The sequence below is a fragment of the Dromiciops gliroides genome, chromosome 1 (assembly GCF_019393635.1).
Source record: "Dromiciops gliroides isolate mDroGli1 chromosome 1, mDroGli1.pri, whole genome shotgun sequence".
In the NCBI taxonomy this organism is placed as follows: domain Eukaryota; kingdom Metazoa; phylum Chordata; class Mammalia; order Microbiotheria; family Microbiotheriidae; genus Dromiciops; species Dromiciops gliroides.
In genome coordinates, this window is record NC_057861.1 from 38,909,386 (window position 1) to 38,932,900 (window position 23,515).

At 39.2% G+C, this 23,515-nt stretch overlaps 1 protein-coding gene across 1 annotated transcript in view; it reads right to left on the reverse strand.

Annotated features, from left to right (window-relative positions):
* TMEM132D (transmembrane protein 132D) overlaps nt 1–23,515 on the reverse strand; it is a 960,728-nt gene that overhangs the window by 733,425 nt on the left and 203,788 nt on the right. The window contains 1 exon segment of the mRNA XM_043979103.1: nt 19,848–20,739. Coding sequence (XP_043835038.1) covers nt 19,848–20,739 — 892 coding nt within the window.

Genomic DNA, 23,515 nt, shown 5'->3' on the forward strand with positions numbered 1-23,515 from the left:
ACCTAGATATATTCTAGTACATATAACTTAGCATTTGAAACCCTCCCTCTTCCTTTTTTTTTAAATAAACAGGCAGTTTTCTTTCTTTATACAGGTAAATAACTTTTATAAATAGCATATGCATATCAATTTGTAAAAATAATATATATATGACAAATTTGTTTAAATATAATTACTATATAAGACCTAAATAACTCATATATGCACAACTTATATATTTATGTCTATGTCTATAGCTATGTCTATATCTATATCTATATCTATGCCTATATCTATATCTCTTATACCCTTCCCAGCACACCCCTCCCCCACCTTTTTTTTCCAGGTTAAACATTTTTATTTATATTTTTCTGTCCAATCTCTCTCCCTCCATCCCTCCTTCACTTCCCTCACTTCCCGAGGTGGCAAACAATCCTATATGGGTTATACATATATGAACATGCAAAACCACCATATTTGTCACTTAATGAAAGAAGGTGAAAAATGGCATGCTTCAGTCTCTTCCACCAATATCAGTTCTTTCTCTGGAGGTGGATAGTATGTTTCATCATTATTCTTTCGGGATTGTCTTGGATCATTGTATTGTTGAGAATAGTCAAGTCATTCCCAGCATTCTTCGAGGTTCAGCTCATGTGTTATTTCCTATGAGAAGACATTCCTCATCTCCTTAGTCATAACTAAATCTCATTCCCTCCTCAAACCATCAGATTCAAATTATATACATGATGTTAACACTGCCCCCCCCCTCCTATAACATAAGCTCCTTGAGGGAAGGGATTGATTATTTTTCAATTTTTGCCTCTGTATACCTAGTGACCCTCACTAGGTTTTGTCATTTCCTCTGGGGGAATCTTGGATAGTTGAGGCAGCTGCAGGCTGAAGAAGTAGCTAGCTAGCATTTACATAGCAATTTAAGGTTTTCAAAATGCTTTATAATTATTATCTCAAGTAATCCTTATATCCACCCTGGGAGGTAGGCACTATCATTATTCTCATTTTACAGATGAAAAAAACTGGGGCTAAGAGAGATTAAATGACCTGCCCAGGGTCACATGATGAGTTACTGAGGCAAGATTTGAAATCTAGTCTTCCCTATTCTAAGTACACGCACCACCTCTCCCTGCCTGCCGACACGCTGATTGAGCCCTTCGGTCATAGATGGTACTGAGGAAAACATAACTAAGCCCTGACTGGATGATCACAAATTTCCTTTTGGCAGCAGGGGCCACATAAAGAAGGCTTTACTCTGTTGTCCAGCACTTCAGTAGCTTGCTATTGTCTCTAAGAGAAAATACAAACTCCTGTGATTGGCATTTAAAGCCTTATATAATCTGGCCCTAACCTGTCTTTTCAGGCTGGTTTCATATTACTTCTGTTCATGCAGTCTGGATTCTAGCCATTGATTTTCTCCATAAACAAATTTCCATCTCTTCTCACATTGGCTGGTTCCCAGACCCAGGAAGCACACTACCTTCTCCCTCTGCCCTCCACCTGCTGGCATTCCTGGCCCCTTTCGTGTCTCACCTGATCTGCCATCTCCTATGTGAGGGTTTTCCTGGGTCAGATGTCAGAGTACATTCTTCTTGAATTACTTTGGATTTATTTTGCATATGATTAAACATTTACTTGTTCACTGCCCCCAACCCCCAAAGTTCCCAGAGAGGTAGAAATGTTTTATTTTAATTTTTGTATCCCCAGCACCTAGCTCAGTTCTTGGAACATAGTAGGTGTTTGCTAATGCTTATTGATTGAATTCAAGGTGGCACAGTTTATAGAGCACTAGACCTGGAGTCAGCCTCAGACACTTTACTAGCCATGTGACCCTGGGCAAGTCACCTAATCTTTACCTGCCTCAGTTTCCTCAAATATAAAATGAGAATCATAATAGCACCTCTATCACAGGATTATGGTGAGGATAGAATTTAATATTTTTAAATCACCTTGCACAATGCCTAACACATAGTAGGTGCTTAATAAAGTCTTGCTTCCTTCACTTTCCCTTCTATGTGTTTCATGTATTTTTTCATCTAAACTTGAAAACATGTGAATAATATGATTCTCAAAGCCACAGAAAGTGATCTACTCTTTCATTCAATTCAATATTTATTAAATGCCTCCTATGTGAAAGTAACTATGCTGTGGGATTATTTTTCTACTATACATGTGATTTTATGACTAATGAAAGCCTTTGCTACAGAACTGCCTCTACCAATGTTAATGGGCACCTTTTCTGCAATTTCTAATCCAAGAATTGGCACTCTGGATTCATAATCGTGAGGCTCCTAACTCTCATAACCCCCAATATTCAATCTGATGTCAAATCTTGCCATTTGTACCTCTGCCAACAGCTCTCAATTTTGAATGGATAGATGCCATACATCCCCTCTTCTGCAGTCACTTGGTTTTAGCCATCACCTTCCTTTTCAAGGGACTCCAGTGGTTTCCTAATACAAGCTCCTCTATCTGGTGTTTAAAGCTCTTCACAACCAAGCCAATATGTCTATACTCCAAAGAAATAGAAGAGGAAAAATATCTTATAGATACAAGAACATTTATAGCAGCTCTTCCTGTGGCAGCAAAAATAAAAAGAAACAAAAAACTTTGGAACTAAGGGAGTGTCCATCAAATAGGGAATGACTAAATAAGTAAGGGTATATGAATGCAATAGAATATCTTGTCCTATAAGAAATGATGGGACAGTTTTAGAGAAATCTGGGAAGACTTCTATGGACTGACACAAAGTGAAGTGAGCAGAACCAGGGAAACAATTCACATTATAACAATAGCATTGTAAAAAGTAACAATTTTGAAAGACTTGAGAACCCTGATCAATGAATCATGGTCAACCATGATTCCTGGAAACCAGTGATAAAGAATGCAACTTACTTGCTGAATAATAGGAGATGACAAAACATACTGAATAAGATGCATTTTGGGACACTGGGAATTTTTTTATTTGACTATGCACATTTGTTAAAAGTTTGTTTTTCGGGGGCAGCTAGGTGGCACAATGGATCGAGCACCGGCCCTGAAGTCAGGAGTACCTGAGTTCAAATCTGGCCTCAGACACTTAACACTTACTAGCTGTGTGACCCTGGGCAAGTCACTTAACCCCCATTGCCTCACCAAAAACAAAACAAAAAAAGTTTTGTTTTTCTTGTTTTGGGGGAATCTTCTTTTGCCTCTTTTTGTATCTCCAGCACTTAGCACAGTACTCTGCACATAGTAGGTGCCTAATCAATGTTTATTGGTTGTTTGGTTGGCTGATTGTTTTTTTTTTCAGTGAGGGAGGGGAAGGTAGGAAGAGGAAAATAAATGCTTGCTGATTGAAAAAAAAGTATTTAAAAATTAAGTATATGAAGAGGAAAAGAATAAAGTCCTTCATTGCCTGTCCATTTCCTATTTTCCATTCTAGTCTCCTCACATGTTACTCCACTTTATTCACTATGGAATCCAATCATAATTGCCTTCTTATTGTTCCTTATACCTGAAACTCCATTTAATAATAATAATCATTAGCAGCAGCAGCAGCAGTAGTAGGTAGTAGTAGTAGTAGTATCATTAGCATTAACATAGTGTCTACTATGTGCCAGGAACTATGCTAAGTACTTTGTAAATGTTATCTCAGTTGATCCTCACAAAATCCCTGGGAAATAGGTGATATTATTATTTCCATTTCACAGGTGAGAAAATGGAAGCACACAGAAGATAAATTACTTGTTCAGGGTCACACAGCTAGTAAGTATCTAGGGTCAAATGTGAACTCAAGTCTTCCTGACTCCAGGCCCAGGACACTATCCCCTGAGCCAGTTGCCTCCATCTGCATTTCCCACCTCATTGTCATTATACTGGCTCTCCTTCACTATGCCCTTACTCCTTGCCTACACCTTTTAGAATCCCAGGTTCCCTTCAAGACTAAGCTCTAATGCCACCTTCTTCAGGAGGTTTTTCCAAACCCATCCCCCCACAGCTGCTAGTGCCTTCTCCTCTAAAGTTATTTTCCATTTCCTCTGTATGTTTCTTATATGCTTCTATTTATTTAAATGTTGTCTGACTCATTAGAAGGTAAGTCCCTCGAGGATAGGGACTTTTATATAACTTAGCAGAGAGTAAGTTCTTCAAAGTACAAGTTGATTGATTAATTGCCTAGGATCATTGCATATTATATTATTTTTTCCAATGTGTTGATGAGTTTTGCTGAATTTCTCTTTCTTCTAAAAAAAACCCCTCAAATATATAATACATAAAATTTTGTTCAAAACTCTGTCAAAATGCCTGCATAAATTGTTGCATTTCAGTGCAGCACCAAAGTTATTTCCTATAAGGGAAAGTCTGTTTCTAGAGCCACAATTCTTCTGGATTTTTCCCTGGGCTTTGTAGTGTCTTTTTTCTTATATAATGAAAAATTCCTATTTTAGGTATTCTGGAATTTTCCAGAATTCTCTATCAGAGGCACAACTTGAATTTGGGTCTTCCTAATTCTGAGACCAATCCTATGCTATGCTGCCTCTCTCATGCTATGGGATAAAGAATTGGAAAACAAGACAATTCTGACTTTCAAGATGTCTATGATTGTATCACATGTATGATGTCTTGATTTGCACATCAGTTGGATTTAAGGGAGGCAGAGCTGCACAAAGTCATCAGCCTTGCTCTCTCCTCCAGAGTCATCAGAGTCTAGCGGGAGGACAATAGTCAAGACGACTGGTAGGATACACTGGATGACATGAACAGCAACTGTTATGGGGGGAAAGAAGGTAAAGAAGAGAGACCTAAGAAAACTGGAGGAAGAGAAAGAGGAGAAGAAGGAATAAAAGAAGAAGGAGGAAGTGGTGGTCACTAGTGGTCTGATATGAGAGTTATGCCATAGATGAAAGCATACCAGTGTTAGTATTGGTAGCACATGAATAATCACCAATAATCTATCAATCAACATTGGTTAAGTGATTACTATGTGCCAGGCCCTGTGCTGGGTGCTGATGATAGAAATAAAAAGCCAATAGAACCCCTGTACTCAAGGAGTTTACCTTCTAATTAGGGGAAATCATATATTAATCAAAGCACATATATACATGTAGAATAGATGCAGGTAACCATATATTAGATGCCGCTAGCAGCTAGGAAGGGCCAGGAAAGACTTCCTGTAGGATGTGGTACTTAAGTTGAGGTTTTTTGTTTGTTTGTTTAGGTTTTTTTGGTGAGGCAATCGGGGTTAAGTGACTTGCCCAGGGTCACACAGCTAGTAAGTGTCAAGTGTCTGATGTCAGATTTGAACTCAGGTCCTCCTGAATCCAAGGCTGGCGCTTTATCCACTGTGCCATCTAGCTGCCCCTTAAGTTGAGTTTTAAAGGAAACCAAAGATTTCCAAGAGTCAGAAGCTGGTAGACAGGAAAGAATGGTACAGGTATGAGGAACAGCAAGTGGCACAGTGATTGGAGACTGGGTGTTGAGCATGTCAAGAAGGTCTATATGTGAAGGGAGAAGAATTGAAGAAGATTACAGAGGTAGGAAGGAAGCCAGGTGAGAAGAGCTTTAAAGTGACAAATGAGACTTGCTGCATATTTGACATTGTAGATAATAGGGAGCCACTGGAGCTCACTGAGTAAGCATGTCATACCTATGCTTCAGGATGATCACCTTGGCAGCTGAGTAGACGGGGCACTGGGGTGGGGGGGTGGGGAGACACTTCAGGTTGAGAGACTACTCAGGAACTTTCAACAGTCTAGGGGAGAGGTGATGAGAGCCTGAAACTAGAGGGGAGGTTATATGAGTGTGAGAAATGTTGTAGAGAAAGAAATCACAAGAATGGGCAACTGGTTAGATATGAAGGGAGGGGGAGAGAGACAGAAAGACAGAGAGAGACAGAGAGAGAGGGATGAAGGGAGGGAGAGAGAGGCAGAGAGACTGAGAGACAGACAGAGAGAAAGAATGACAATGAGAATCAAGGAAGAAACAAGTAGATGGAAAGCTTCTTGGTATCCCATCTCCATGTAGTGAATCTGAAAAGTATTGGATGGAGATCTTAGTTCTCAGATAATAACTATTGCATGGAATTTTTTTTTTGAGGAGGTAGGGAAATGAGGGTTAAGTGACTTGCCCAAGGTCACACAGCTAGTAAGTGTCAAGTGTCTGAGCCCGGATTTGAACTCAGGTCCTTCTGAATCCAGGGCCAGTGCTCTATCCACTGAGCTACCTAGCTGCCCCTGCATGAAATTACTGTTCCTAACCCTGTAACTAGGATAAATACAGGCAGAACCTGGAAGTTCTGAGGGGGAACAGAGGGCACAGAATGCCAGATATAGCAAGTATAAAACATCCTCTTTTGCTTATATCCAACTCTGAGAAGAAACAATTTCCCTCCCAAGAAGGAGGTGTGTCCACTGAAGGGTCCTGAATGAGCCCTTTGAATCACTGGTAAGGAAAACCAGAAGACAGCAGTCCATAAAGAGAAGCAGGCCAGTTTGTAGTGGGGACTGGATTTCTAAAAGGAAGTCTCATGAGACAGCCCTACAAATATATTTATATCCACTGTATCCCTATGGCTAATCACAGAATGCACCATAAACCTATATTTTGCTATGGCAAATAGAAGATTCTTTGCCTGCCAAGAACCAGTCAATTTCTATAGATTAATGTTATGTTACAGTTTTTAAGTTGTGTTGTTGTTATTAAAATCAGAGAATTCTTTATTTCTATACTGCTATAGATAGTTGATGATACTTTCCATGCATCAATTCTTTTAATCTAAATACATGTGATATGTAGTTAGATAGATTTGTGGTTTAGTCATTTCAGTTGTGTCTAACTCCTTATGACCCCGTTTGGCATTTTCTTGGCAAAGATTCTGAAGTGGTTTGAAATTTCCTTCTCCATATTATTTTATAGATGAGGAAACTAAGGCAAACAGGGTTAAGTGACTTGCCCAGGGTCACATAGCTAGAAAGTGCATGATTCCAGATTAGAGCTAAGGTAGCTAAGTCTCTCTGACTCCAAGGTCTGGCACTCTATCCACTGTGCCATTTAGCTGCCTGGATGGATGTAAAGATAGGTGAGGGGGGGTGAGTGGGGGTGTGTGTGAATGGATGGATGAATGGATACACAGACAGTTAAACACAAATAATTCCTATATATGCCCAAATTATATAAGGTGTTATTCCAAAAGTCTTAATGCAATTTTAAGCTAATAAATTTTAAAAATAAACTAAGGGGGGCAACTAGATGGTGCAGTAGATAAAGTGGATAAAGCATTGGCCCTGCATTCAGGAGGACCTGAGTTCAAATCTGACCCCAGACACTTGACACTTACCAGCTATGTGACCCTGGGCACGTCATTTAACCCTCATTGCCCCGCAAAAAAACAAACAAACAAACAAACAAAAACAACACACAAAACAGAAACAAAACAAAATGAAATGAAACCCTACACTAAGACTAAGACTTTTCAAAGTGTGTCATATAGAGAGATCATATATAAAATACACAATGTAACATATATGCATATTTATCTATGATGTATAGCTGCATGTATGTGCATATACATATATGTATACATGAGGTACAATTTTTCATAGTAGAGAGAAAATTGGCATGTGAGCCAGGGCTACCTGGGCTCTTTGGAATTACCTTTTCAGAACACCACTACCAGCATCATCAGTAATCCCAATGTAAGAGATGGATTGCCCAGGTGGGTCATGTGTTGCCATGGTCAATCAGCAAAGAGCTAGAGTTTCCATTGGCCTTCATTTCTCCCTGAACGAGTGGGAACAAATCCCACCTTTTGCTTTCCTGCCTTTCACATATATGGGCCAGGATCACCTGGCAATGCCATTTAACTTCCCAGTGTTTTTTGGCAGCCTTCTAACATAGTAAGTTACAGAGAAGGGATTGTTCTGATTGGAAGAGGGAGTTCTTCACCAGGGAGTTCCCTATGCCAATAAAAGCAGAGGTCCAATCTCTCTCCCTGACAGTATATACAAATATGCAGGATACACACTGAATGTGTGTATGTGTAACCCCCTCCTATCTAATCAGTTGCCAGATCTTGTCAACTCTATCTCTTCCACATCTTTCACATACACAGTCTGTCCAGGCCTCTTTTCTTCTTTCATTCATTCTACAAGTATTAATTAAACACCTACTATGTGCCAGGCACTTGGCTAGGTGCTGAGGATACAAAGAAAAACCAACAATGCCAGCCTTCCCCTAACTTACATTATACTCTAAATGAGGTTGAATGAGATGACGTCTAAGGTCACACACAGATATCAATCTATAAGCTCATCAACCGAACTTGCCTCCTTGGCTACTCTGGACAATATTACAATCATTCAGCTACATTAGCCGATGGCTCATCACCTTCTGGTAATTGGGTAGGGGGGAGGGGAGGCATAAATTCAAGGCCTCATTACCTTTTGGTCACTGAGAATGACAGTAAAGACATGAAAATGGACCCCTTCTCCCACTCAGTCTTAGACAGAACAAGAGGTCTCAGAAAATGGGGACAAAATGAGTCTTGTTACTGTAACGATTGGAATAACGCCACCTGCTGGATACTTACTGTAGAGGAGTTCTGCCCATGAAGCGAAGGTCTTTGAGGGCAAGACCAGGCATCAGGAAGTGACGCGGACGAGTGGGAGGAGGAAGGAAGAGACTGGCGCTCGGTCTCACTTTTTTTTTTCCTGAGGACTCTGGCGGAGAAGGGAGCTAGAAATGCGCTCTCCCTTTAATAGATAGGAATCTAGACCTTTCTCTCTCTCTTTACCAAATTCTTATTCTCCTTAATAAATGCTTAAAAGTCTAACTCTTGCTAAAGCTTATAATTTATTGGCGACCACTCATTAAATATTTTAGACAGACTAGCTAGAATTTTAGCCCTTAACAGATGGCTGACCACGAAGAGGAAAGCTAAACCTCAGTCTTCTGATCTTCTGGTTGGGTAAGAAATTTCCCCTCCCTCTCCCTTTAAACTGCTAAGTACTGGTGCACTGGCTGTGTTTTCCCTTTAAATTTTTTCGAATGGACCTTTTAAACTCCCTAATTACCCTATTTTTGATTTTAGTCTGTTTAACCGGACAAATGGGAGATAAGATCATGTTAATGCTTTGTTTTTGTGGATTTTCTATTTTTCTTTTTATTTTTGTTAAAAGAGCCAGCAACTTACTCACACAAGGAAATATCTCTCCCTCTCCCAACCATGCTTTTTCAGAGAAACCCGAAGAGATTCCTGCAGCTTTTCCCAGTTCTAACACTAATTGTTGCTCTAATTTTGCATGCCTGGAGGCAATGACCCACCCTCTAGAAGCTTTTAATCCCCTAGCACCTGGAGGCAAAGTGGGGGAAGGGGAATCCAGGCCTGAGTTCAAAATCAAGTCTGATTCAAATTGCTCTGGTCCCTCCCCTCCTCTCCAGACCCCACCCTCTACTCCTCCTATGGCCAAGCCCATAGCTTCCCCTGCCTGGGAAGTCCAGAGATCTGATGCGCATGCTCAACTTTTTCTACCTGCATTTGCCGCTTTAGGCTCAGCCCTTCCCCGGCCTGGCTGTGCTTTTGAGACAATCTTAGAAAACTCTTTAAATTCCAGATATGCTTGTTTTGTTCATAATTTTGCTAACCTTCTTTTGTCTTTAATTAGTAATCTTATAAAGCATTTGTATGGTGAAAAGCCCGACAGACAATATAGAGAGGTTAAAGAAGAAAAACTTAAGCTGAATAAGAATGACAATTATCACCATAGTTCAAGACTCCGCTTCTTTTGCCACGGAAGGGTACATATTTTACAGAAATGTAGAAGTAAGCAGCAAGGTATTGATATGAGTATTGGGGATTTTAGATACCGGAATCAAAAGTGTTCTGAATTCACTCAGAGTAATAGTATCAGTTCAGAGGTTACATAGGATTTCTATGCTATTACATATACATTTTGAAATTAATGGTATGGGTTTATTTTCATAGAGATTTTCATGCTTTTGAGGTTGTGTTTTATACTTAGTTTTTAAAACAAGGAGAATATTTGTAAAAGTTTTTTATAGTCATGTGATCAAGTTTATATTTTATAATACTCTTATTAAGTTCATATTCATTTATATTTCCTTAGTTTGAATTTCATTGTCTTTTATTGTTCCATGTGTATTTTCTTCTATTCATTTATCTATCTAATTTTGAAACATTGCAAGATGGTTTTGTTTTTATTATACAATGTTAATTCTAGGAGTATTGTGCTCCCATATTCTGAGTTGTTTGTTTTTGTTATTTTTTCTCAACTGATTATTTGATCAAACTCTTTAAAGCATTTCCGTGGCAAATTGGTTGCCATGGCAAGTGTAAATTGATTCTAGAAGTATTATTTTTGATAAGCATATTCCCAAAAAAAAAAAAAAGAGGGGAACATTTGTAAAAGTTTTCTATTTTCAAAAAAAAAAAGTTCTTTGAGATTCTGTTGTGCTTTAACTTGTATTTAAGTATGTTCTGATTTTTCACAAAAGTAATTGTATACTAAGTAAAAAAAAGGGTATTATTTGAAATTGTTGCATAATTATATATTATATTTTGAGTCAAGATGTATTCACATTTTTTGCAATCATTTATTATCCTCAATTTTAAATCCATATGAGACTTGGATTATGGGAACTTATCATTTAAGACATTAATTGCCTTTATTCTGAGTTATCAGATGCCAGTTGGCCAAGGTGCCATCCAATCACAAGAGGAATACATATTGCTCAAGGAGCAGACACTGAACTGTCACATGAGGGGAGACATGCATGAAGTCAAGGTATGGCCGAGGGAACGGCTTTTGACTAATGTTGAGGTTGGATTCTCTTGGTTTAATATTTTATTCTCTTTTCCCCCACAATATTGTACAGATGGCTGGAAGTATTGATCCCACCCATCTCACTTCTACACCTGGCTTCTATGCTCCCTCCTATATGCCTGATGCCATGGACATCTCAATCCCATGCATCTGATTAAGTCTGACTCAGTTTCCTCCAATATGTTCGGTGGCATGGACATATATTCCATCCACCTATTTTAGACCTGGCATACTGCATGGGCAGTATATATTGCTCAAGTGTGGGAATGCTCATATCCCATCATTTCTCTGTTCTTTTATGGTAACCCCCATAATTATCTCAGGTGTCATGATAAATAACAGTGTTGAATTTGGCCTTGACATCTGTTACTAATTATATTAGATTTTAAATTTCTCATAATGGCATGAGGATAATTAGGCAGATGATGCAAAAAGTGATAAAACAAAGATAAAAATTATTTTTATTAATTAATATTGCAGCAATTGTCTTCTCAATTACCCTCCATAAGGGGGGACTATAGTAATATTATAATTTTAAAGAATGTTAGAATTTTTGTTTTATTATATGTTTCATGTGTAACAACTAAGATTCTGAATTCCCTTAGACATGTTTTTGAGAACTTTCATTGTTTGATTTGATTATTGACAAAGCTATTTTAAAGTTGTGTTAAGCTCAATTTTGTAGGAAATTTTCCTGGCTGATTACCAGCATCCACACATCAACCCCTGAAAAGACTTCCATTCTACGACTACACCTAGAGGACATCTGAGAAAAGACTTTCAGAGACTTTAAATGAACAGTTTTGATTTGTTGTTTTTGTTGTTTTTTTCTCTTTCTGTTATAATATACACCATCTGTAACATGTATTCTCTGCAGAGGCCCTCCCTTTGCAAGACTAATGTCAAAGCGTCGGTTCATGAGGACAAAAAAAAATCGCCCCTCTGAACAAAACTTTCCTCTCTTCCTTTTCTATATTGTTGTTCAGCAATAGTTATCATATTGTTTTTACTGTTCCGTCAAGGAAACATTTTGTTTCTTGAGGAACAACAGGGGGGACTGTAACGATTGGAATAACGCCACCTGCTGGATACTTACTGTAGAGGAGTTCTGCCCATGAAGCGAAGGTCTTTGAGGGCAAGACCAGGCATCAGGAAGTGACGCGGACGAGTGGGAGGAGGAAGGAAGAGACTGGCGCTCGGTCTCACTTTTTTTTTTCCTGAGGACTCTGGCGGAGAAGGGAGCTAGAAATGCGCTCTCCCTTTAATAGATAGGAATCTAGACCTTTCTCTCTCTCTTTACCAAATTCTTATTCTCCTTAATAAATGCTTAAAAGTCTAACTCTTGCTAAAGCTTATAATTTATTGGCGACCACTCATTAAATATTTTAGACAGACTAGCTAGAATTTTAGCCCTTAACATTACTCAGTTAAGGAGATTACTCTTTATCACTAAAATGTTTCTAGATTCAAAACTCATCTGTCTCTTTTTAAAAAGAGCTGGAAACCAAATCATCAGATCCATGCTAGAGCAAAGAGAGCAGAAGGTGGGATTTTGTTCCCTCTTATTCAGGGAGAAATGAAGGCCAGCCTCAGTAGAGACTCCAGCTCTTGCTGAATGACAACGACAAAATGACCTCAGTAGACCAAAAACAGCTGGAAGGAAATATGGATGAAAACTGAATTTCTGTTCCCACCTTCTCCTCCTCTCTTTGGGAGCAGCCACATTAGACAAAGATTCCTCCAAGAGCTGGCAATGCATGGCCACATTCTTAGCCTTCCTGTACTCTCCCACACTTTAGCTCTCCCCTCTTCATCTCTGCTGACCACATTATAGGTGACCTCTCTCTCTCTCTCTCTCTCTCTTCTCTCTTCTCTCTTCTCTCTTCTCTCTTCTCTCTTCTCTCTTCTCTCTTCTCTCTTCTCTCTTCTCTCTTCTCTCTTCTCTCTTCTCTCTTCTCTCTTCTCTCTTCTCTCTTCTCTCTTCTCTCTTCTCCCTCTCTCCTCCCTCTCTCCTCCCTCTCTCCTTCCCTCCCTCCTTCCCTGGCTCCATCCTTTCTCTCTTCCACTGACCTTTCTTCTTCTTTTTCCATTCCCCCTCTTTCTATTCCCTTTTTCTTTCTCTTTCTTCTTCCTCTTGGTCTTTCTTCTTCCCTTTCTCTTTCTCCTTTCTCCCTCCTTTTTTCCTGTTGTAATGGATAGAGTGCTGGACTTGGAACCAGGAAATTATACAATAAAACCTAATTTATGAGTACAGTGCTACCAAAATGAAATATGTGATAATCCAGTCAGGTCTTGATTGCATTTCCCTTTGCACCATCTATGTATGAGTAAAGTCTTCAATTATGACAACAGATAATAAAATTAGAGAGAGAGGCATGGGACAGATAACTAGACCACTTCTCAAACACTAACTAGCTGTACAACCATTGAACAAGTCACTTCATTTTTCTCATTTTCAGTTTCATCTATAAATTGGGGGTAATGATAGCACCTACCTCAAAGGGATGTTGTGAGAATCAAATGTGATCTCACTTGTAAAGCAATTTTCAAACCTTAAAGTGTTAAAGAAATAATAACCATTATTTTTCCTCTCTTCAAAAACCTCCTTTTTTCTATTGCTTCCCTATCTCCTCTACATTAAACACCAGGCAGCTTTATGTCAGTGTTTAGCAAGTGAAGTGTTAAGACAGGTATAGGTTTGTAATCTGCTTCCTTCCATTTGCAAGAATGCTAGTCCATCAATTTCCTTAGGGTTACTGTTAGGAATAATTTACTCAATTTGGAGAAGTCTTTTAAAAATAATTTTCCATGTTTTTTCCAAGTGCCCAATTTCTCTGAATGCCCAAGCTTTTCTTTGTTCTCATTAAATAACCCTTTCTCTCTCTTCCTCTGAAGCCAAGTTATTTGCATTTATTCAGTGGCTTATCGCAAGGTCCTATTAGCCACTGTTTAGAGATCTGGAAAGTAGCTGGCTTGAAATCAATTCCATCTCTTCATGGTGGGGATAACATATCAGTCTACACACACACACACACACACACACACACACACACACACACAAATTATTGTACAGCCTTAACTTCTCAAGATATTTGTAATACTAACCTTGCAAACTTTAAGGAACTATGAAAATGTCAGTTGTTATAAATATTTAGCATTATTACTCAAACCCAGTATTCAAGCCTGGTACATTTGCATAAGACTTGGTGGAAAGAATGACACTCCAATGCCTGTTTGAGGGGTCGAGTTGGTACAGTGGATAGAGCACTGGCCCTGGATTCAGGAGGACCTGAGTTCAAATCCGGCCTCAGATACTTAACACTTACTAGCTGTGTGAACCTCGGCAAGTCACTTATCCCCAATTGCCTCACTTAAAAAAAAAAAAAAGATGTTTTGTATACAAGAAGAGACATTCTTCCTCCTTCCAGCTTTCCAGCTTGGAGAGAAAACGCATGTGCTTCCAGCCATCAGGGGAGTCAAAGAGAAAAAGACTTGAGAAGGCAGATAGGCAGCTGAGCCAGCCCTTAATATATCCCTGGGTCCAGATTACCTCCCTACAGACTTCCAAGAATTTTCCATTGGGTGAAATCAGAAACTTTCTTAGAAAAACTGATATAACTCTCTCCTAGTGGGAAAATTCATTTATTCTGTATCGTATCTTGAATATTCTAATCTGTGTAACTTGTTTGATCTCTGCTTTCTATCTGCTTGGATGAATGGATTTATTCACTGTTCACTATTTGGCATGGTCTTTTGTGTAACTAGCATCCCGTGGAAAGGAACAAAGCCTTTAGATAGAAGATACACCACTACCCCTTTAAGAGATAAATGCCAGGAAAATCACCAGAACCTCAAAAACATTTCACCTGAATTAGCAATATTTAGGAAGGCAAATAGATATTATTGTAGTCTTATACCCTCTCTCAAAAGAGCAGAGCAGGTCAGACTAGTAGTAGCCCCAATCCCCTTTTGCCTAAACACACCCCATCCCTCATCCAACACACACACATCCCTAGGCAGAAATCAAAGTTTCCTTTGAAAAAAGGTGGGTAAGATTCCAGAAATTTCTATTCAAAGACTCCCCTAGAGGTAGAGCTTGACAACCCCTATGGATATACACATAACCCAACCGAGCAATCTATCTCTTATATTGGGATTAGTGATGATGGTGGTAGCGGTGTTCTAAAGAGGTAATTCCAAGCAACCAACAAACATTTATGAAGTATCTACTGTGTGGTAAGCACTGGCTAGAAATCTGCCTGAGAATATGATTTGCCCTCCTGCTCCCTACTCCCCAGGGTTAGCTGCTCATAAATATGCTAAAAGCTCCAAAATTTTTCATAGCAGCTCCCGAGCCAATGATATCATCTGGGGTTTTACCAAGTAGAGACACAAACAAATTTTTTTATTTGATACAGGAGTCATTTGTGACCCAGGGAACAGCCTAGATTCCTCTAGACTGTTGGGACAGGAAAATGAACTAGCATTTGAAGAACATACAAGAACAAATCCTTCTCTCTCAAGTATAAAAACACCTGTATCCTTTGCCAGATTCAGCAACAGGGTTGACTCAATCATGTCTATTCAGCAACCCACAGTGCATCTGTCTCCCTCGACCACAGAAACAATCACATGATTTAGGACAAAAAAAAATGTAACGACTGATATTTATAGAGCTCTATAAAGTCTGTAAAGCACTTTAACTACATGGTCCCATGGTGAGCCTCACAATAAAGCCAAATACATCAGGGATTAAAGGGGTAACAGACTCAGAGGGGAAATGAATTGTCCACTGTCATAAAGCTAGGAAGTATCAGCCACAATATTTAGACTCATAGGTTCAGAGCTAGAAGGGCACTCACAGGCTATTTCATGAATCCTCATTTTACAGATGAGGAAACTGAGGCCCAGAGGTTAAGGTGACTTACTAAACACATAGGCATTAAGTGTCTAAGTCTGCAACTGAATCTAGATCCTCTCAATCCAAATCCAATATTCCTTCCACTACACCATCTAACGCCTAGTTCTCCCTGAATCTACTTAGTACTCTATTTACCATGATTTAGAGATATAAGGGACCTTATAGTTAATTATTGCTAGCTAATATCAGTTGGGCCCTGACTGCAGCAAGGCATTCATACTACTCCTCCCTCATAATTATTTTTTTACCACATTAATTACAACTATCCTAACCCTTATCTTTTCCTTTTAAGCCTACCATGCCACTGCCTCCCCTCCACTCTCTGTGCTGAGAACATTACGTTATTGTTCACACACAAAATTGAAGGTCTTCACTAAGAGTTCACTCTTCTCCCAATCATCTCTCATACACCTCTGGCAAAATCTCCCACTATCTCCTTCTCTCCTCTCTCTGATCATGATATATCCTTCTGCTTGTCAAGATGAAACCTACCATGTACCCTTGATCTCATCCCCAAACAGCTCTCCCAAAAGATTGCCCCCATCGTCATCCCCACTTTCTCTAATCTTCAATCTCTTTCCATATTCTGGCTCCATTCTGGCTATCTACAATCTTCTATCTCCCCAATACTTGAAAAACCTTGACTAGATCCCATCAGTGCCATGTCTTTTCTTCTAACTCTTTGATAAAGCCTTCTACAATTAGAACCTCCACTAATTGTTTTCCCTAGATTTTCTAAACCCTTTGCTGTCTGGTTTCAAGCATCTCACTCAGCTGAAACTGCTCTCTCCAAAGTTCCTAGCAAACACTGAATTAGAAGAACCAATTGCCTCTTAAATCTCATCCTTCTGTGCCTCTCTTCAGCACTTGACAAAGTTAATCACTTTCTCTAATAGAATGGTATCTTGGATTTGTCTCTCCCATCTGACCACTCCTCGGTCTCATTTGCTGTATAGGCATCTATACCACACCCAAGAAAGTCTACGTGGGTATCTCTCTAGGTTTTGCTCTGGGCTCCTCTTTTTTTTTTCTTTTACTTGGTGATCACATAAACTCCCATGGGGGAGGTGGGGGAAGAATCAATTATCATTTCTATAACTACCTAGCCCTAATCTTTCTCATGAGATCTAGTCCCAAATCATCTACCAACTGGACTTTTAGAATTGATTGTCCCCTAAGCAAATCAAACTCAACAAGGCTAAAACAGAATTTATCTTCCTCTCTAAAATCCTCCCTTTTTGTGATTTTCCCTACTATTGTATTTTGTGCAATTTTGCCTCACTTAAATCCAGTTTTTGCAAGTCAAGACATCACCCTATTTATGTCATTGGTCCTTCTCAAAAACAAAGGGCAAACAACAATGTTATTGTATTGGGAATTAACATCCTTACAAGTCACCCAGATTCAAAACCTCCATGTCATTCTGGAATATTTAGTTGACTACCTCACACATGCAATTCACTATCAAATCTTGCAATTTCTTTCTCTACAAAACCTCTTACATACATTCCCCTCTCCCCACTCTCATAGCCACCATCCCAGTTCAGCCTCTTGCCTGGACTATGGCAATAGTGTTCTGAGGTATTTCCCTGTCATATGTCTCTCCTCATTCTCCAGTCATCTGCCAAACTGATTTTCTGTAAGTATAGATCTAATACCCCTTCCCTTCAGTAAATTTTATCCAAGAGCTCTCTATCTAAAATTATTATTCAGTCATTTTCATAATGTCTGATTATTTGTGATCCCATTTGGGGTTTTCTTGGTAAAGATACTGGAGTATCCCCCTCATTTGACAGATAAGGAAACTGAAACAAACAGGGTAAATGACTTGCCCAGGGTCACACAGTTAGTAATTGTCTGGTTAGATTTGAGCTCTACCTGCCCCATATCATAAGCATTTAACAAATACTTGGTGATGATGGATTGACGTGTATCTAGTGCAACTCCTAATGCAGATGAGGAATGAGACCCCCAGAGAGGTCAGGTGAATAGCCTGCCCGCCCGCCCTCTCTCTCTCTCTCTCTCTCTCTCTCTCTCTCTCTCTCTCTCACACACACACACACACACACACACACACACACACACACACACACACAACTTGTAAGGGCCTGCTAGGGGGTACAGTGAGTAGAGTACTATATTTAAGAAACAGGAAGACCTGAATTCAAATCATGATTCACTCCATTGCTAGCTAGGTGAAGGTGGGCAAATCACTTGACCTGAATTAGCTTCAGTTTTTGTTTTTGTTTTTTTTTTTATTTGTAACATGACTTGATTGAACTTGAAGGCCTCCAAGGTCTGTTCCAGCTCTAAAGCTATGACTCTATAAAGGTCTGAACCTCAACGAATCTCCCTTGACTCCACATTCTCTAATGCTCTTCCCATGATACCATATATCACCAACAGTCCAGTAACTTCAAGCCCCTATTAGTACTATTAATTACAGTATCTAGAAGAATGTTTTATAATTTCAATTTGATACAATTCAATAAAGATATATTGAGCGTGGCTGCTGTGCCAAGGTAGAAGGGATACAAAGGAGGAAAAAATAAATGGTGCCTCCCCTCAAAGGGTTTATGTTCTGTGGAGGTGGGGAATATATAACATATAAACAAATAAATATAATGTAAAATAATTTGAGGAAGGAGACAACACTAACAACTAAGGGAAACCAGAGAAGGATTCATAGAGGGGGTGAAGCCTGAGTTAAATCTTAATATATAGACTATAGACTCTAAGAGATAGAGGTGAGAGAAGAGTGTCTTCCAGTTATAGGGTACAACTGGTACAAAGACAAAGAAATACAGTACGGAATTCCAAATTTGAGAAACAGTAAGTAGGCCAGTTTGACAAGAACATAACATGTATTAAAAGATGTAAAGTAAAATAAGTCTGGAAAGTTAGTCTGGATGTTAAAAAATAACTGAAGGCAATTAAATATTAAGCAGAAGTGTTTATAATTCATATTAAAGGCAATAGGGAGCCAGTAACACTTATTGAGCAAAGGCAGTGACACGCTCAGATTTTTGTTAGATTATTTTGGCAGCTGTGTGGAGGATAGATTGATAAGGGGAGAGACTAAAGAAATTGAGAACAAAAAGACTAAAAGTTTCACCGTATTCCAACATAATTCAAAGCACCTAGAAAGAATTATGAAACTACCTTTGTAATGTCACTCTGCTAGGTTTCTTCAACAACTTCTTGAACAATTCTACAGATCTGATCAAGCATTTTCACTCTGATATTACAAGTATAAAGAGCTCCCTAAATCCATTTCCTTCCAAATTCTATTTCATATGTTAGGTCCTATCAATTTTACATCAATCCAATGGACCTAATGAATTGGACCTATTTATGGTTGGGACCATGAGACCAGACCAATTTGTTATTGTTGTTGTTGTTGGGGGCAAATACTCTGAAATTACAACTTATAAAAAATAAGAAATGCAAAAGTGAACTTAATCCTCTACACATTCAAAATGCATAGGGTGAGAATTGATTTCTACCATATTGATTTTAATGACAGCTACAGATGTCATGAAGGTCATTTGAGCCTTCAAATGTTAGTATTAGTCAAAATATTATTAGTCTAGAAATCTAAAATTTCCCAGGCAACAAATGAAGCAAAGAAGTATGTAAAAGAAGTTACAATTAATTGGAATAAGCTACAAAAAACAATCTTAATAACCCATCTATGTGAACAGACAAATCCAATCTTGGTTCAATATTTCCAGATCTGAATATCAAAATAAGTTATTATTTTTTCAATTCATGGGTGGGAAATCTTTCTGTCTACTACAGATCGGAGATCAATCCATCCATGATGACCTATCCAACTCCTATGGGGTAAGCTGAGGGACTCTTAAACTAAGTGACTTGCCCATGGCCCAAGTGTTGTTATATGTCAGTGGTAGAATAAAAATCCAGGTCTTCAGGCTCAAAGCCCAGCACATTACCTATTCTGACACATTTTCTCCACTTAATTTCCATAAAAAGAAACTCTTTTTTACAAAATGTTTAAAAACTGATTCAATTTTCATGGAAATAGCACAATTCTCCCAAGAAAACAACAAAAATCAAAAGGTATAGTTCAGCTTTAAGCCCTTCTAACTTACCTCAGTGTGAAATGATCCTCAGTGGAATTTCTAGAGACAGAAACAGGAAAAGTCAGAATGTCTCCTTGTTTGGCAGTCTTGGCCACATAGTGGATGGCAACATTGCTATCTAAGTGAAGTTCCCTCCAAGAAGGGCTCCCACTGTGAGTCTGGTAGAGAAACACGCTCCCAATTCTCTGCAAGGGAGGACCCACTTCATCGATATCATTGTGGCCTGGTCGAATTCCATTATTTTTCCTTGTCTCTTCCTTGGTACAATCTCCTTTCTCATCTCCAGTTTGGATGGAATAGTAAAGCTCTACAGGACTTCCTTCTGATTGGTCCATTGACTTTTTCCTTCCTGCAACCACAGTCGGGGGGCTGAACCAGCTGGATAGGAGCTCCAACTGGGCTACACACAGTCCGAGTTCCCCTGCCAGGCGGCAGCTGCCCCTCACCTCCCTGGTCTCCCTGAAGGCAAACACTCGGAGGCAGGGCAGCCTCTCTGTGGTGGTATAATCATCCCAGTCCCTGCCTACTATGTAGAACAGGATCTGGACTCTGGGCCTACTCAGGTAGATTTTATCACTCATGATGTAGGCTTTTAGCTTCCAGTTCAGAGCAAACTTGTTGGTGGATCCAAATGGATTGGAAGGCAACAGCAGGTCCTGGGGCACAAGTTGTTCCACAGAAAAAGGTCCATAGCTGGCATTCAAGGAAGGTGCCATCTTGGATTTGTAAATCAGAAAGGATTCCACCCTGGATTGCAAACTTGAGTTTCTCATGATGTCCTGGTTGGCTTCTTTGAGGAAGAAAGATATATCGGCATTGTTGATATGGTAGCTCACAGGAAGGTACGTGGGCAGCAGGGAGAATCTCTGGATGCTCTCTAAAATCCCTCGGCTCTCTGACACTGTGGGGAGGAAATAAAAGCTTAGGTGTCAGTTGAAAATCCTAAAAGAAGCAAGAAAACAATCAATCTCACAGATAGTGATTCACTTTGGAACTGGCACCACGCTCTTTAGGGTTGGGCTGTATGGTCGTGGATAGACTTCTGGAAGTGGAGTCAGGAAGACTTGGGTTCTGATATTCCCTGTTATTTGCTAACTGCTCATTACCTGGGCAAGTCATCTGGTCTCGGTGGTTTCAGTTTCCTCATCCACAAAACAAGGGGGTTGGATTCCATAGCTACTAAAGTTCCTTCAGATTCCAAAACTATAACCCTATGATAACCAACTCATTTCTATTTTGCTTTAAATTTGACAAAGTGTTTTCCCTATTAACAACCCTTTGAGATCAACAATTGAAGTATTTTATCCATGTTTTATAAGTGGGGAAACTGAGGCTCAGAAAGGCTAATGATAATAATAATATCTCTCAATAACTCTGTGAAAAAAACCACAAACAATAACTCTGTGAACAGTGCATTACTCTGCTTTTTTAGACTGCAATATGATAGGCTTGGTTATAGGGAATTCCCCTGATCAATGTAAATTGATACCTGCTCTATAGAGTGCAAACTGAGAGTTCGGTTTAGTCTTGAGCACAGTGGCTTAACAACTTGGCAGGTGATTAAAAATGTTTATTTTGATGGACTGACAATTGTCTGGGGCATTGGGAGGTTAAGAAAGCCATTCTGGGTCACACACCCAACACCTGAAAGAGGCAGGATTAAAGTTTGGGTCTTCCTGAATCCAAGTTAACCCTGTTTTGCTACTTCCTCCTAAGGCAGCCCAATCCAATTTTGGATAGTTCTAATTGGCCCCATTTTATAGGTGAGGAAACAGTCTCAGTTATGCTTGATAACTTGCCAGTAATAATAATGGTGGTGGTGGTGGTGATGATGATGGTGGTGGTGGTGGTGGTGGTGGTGGTGGTGGTGGTAATAACGTGGTGGTGACGATGATGATTATATTCACTTTTGCTATTATTTCCCTTGCAATATCCTCGTGAAATTAGATAGCATGAGCAGCATGACCATTAGTTATCATTAATGGTAATAATACTTACCACTATCATGGTACAAATGAGAATACTTTCCTCAGGTCCCACAAGTAGCAAATTTCAGAGCCAGGATTTGAATTCTATTCTCTTCTGGCTCTAGGATAAGCCCACTTCCCACAACACCATGTTTCTTTTCATCTTACCCATGCAACGAGTGTTTAATTTGACTCAATTTTTTAAAGAATTGATTAATTTTGTATTCTGTGTCAGGTGCTATTGCTAGATTCTGAGGATACAGACAAGATGAAATAATGATTACCCTCTAATAGCTTACATAATATTGGGAAGAACCAACATGTGCACATATAAGTAAATATGAAATCAGAATAAAGTGATTTTGGAGGTGGAGTGGCACAGATCTATTTTGAAGGGAAGTTTAATAATAATATAGCAAGAGGTCCAGAGGGCACAATGGGAGGACAGAGAAGAGTGGGAAAAGGACACCAGAGGTATGACAGTTATATACATGAATGGGTGGTTAGGAAAGAAGGATTCATCCTAGCTGACCTGCCACTCAGAAGCACAAGAATATCAAGGAACGTTATAGGACAGTTGTATGTGTCCACTGGGGTTTAATTGGTGATGGGGGAACTGACCATCATTGAAACCTGCCAGAAGGAACCTTGTAAAATGAGACCAAATGACAGAAACCTAGGACACTGTTCCCAGGGGAGGCTTGAAGGGAAATGTATCTCAGCCCCAGGAGTTTACTGTACCTGACTCCTGGACAAATAGGAGTTCTGACTGGCCCATAAATAAACAGGATGAGTTGACCTGAATTTGATTTGTCCTGAATCTTTTACCAACAGCTCAAAGGCACAAAACAGTATTTGCTTCCATACAGAGCAACAACAACAAAGGTACTTTCTAAATAAATCACTTCTTCAATGGAAAATCATTTTTTTCTCTATTTTTTGCTCTTTTCCTGAAGTTGTGTGTGTAAAATACAGAAACAAAAATTATGTAGCTCACAGAACCAGCCAATCTATCATATGCTCAAGCCAACCAGTCAAGTCAAAAAACATTCATTAAGCTAATTGGGTGCCAGGCACTGTGTTCAGCCCTGAGAATACAAAGAACGACAGACAAAAACCAGCCCCTGCCCTAGAGGAGTTTATAGTCGAATGGTAAAGACAAAATACAAACAACTAGGCATAACCAGGATAAATTGGAGCTAATCTTAGAGGGAAGAAACAAGTGTTAAGAAAAATGAAATCCTTATTCTGAGAACTCTTGCTTCCCCCAAATACACAACAAATCACACTCCAATCATTCCCAGTAAGTCTCTGGCAACTTTAAGGTTTAGGCATCTACTGCCATTTTATTCCAAAGGACAGCACCAATAAATTATAGAATAACTGAAATTCAGAGCTCAATGGGATTTCAGAGTCTGGCTTATGGTTGAAGGAAATCCTCACCTACGTCATATCCTATAAAGTCGTCCAGGATTACTGAAATCATTTAAGTGTACCTTTAGGGTGTTATGTGGGTCTTGTGTAGGCCTAGGCACACTTTTCTTTTTGAGGCAATTGGGGTCAAATCACACTTTAAAACAGGATTTAATTATGTTTGGTGACTTGCCTGTAATAATAATAACAATAACAATGATAATAATTCTGTTTATGCTAAAGGAGCAAGTGTTAGGTTTTCATTGCAAATATGAATGATAAAATGTGCAGAGTACC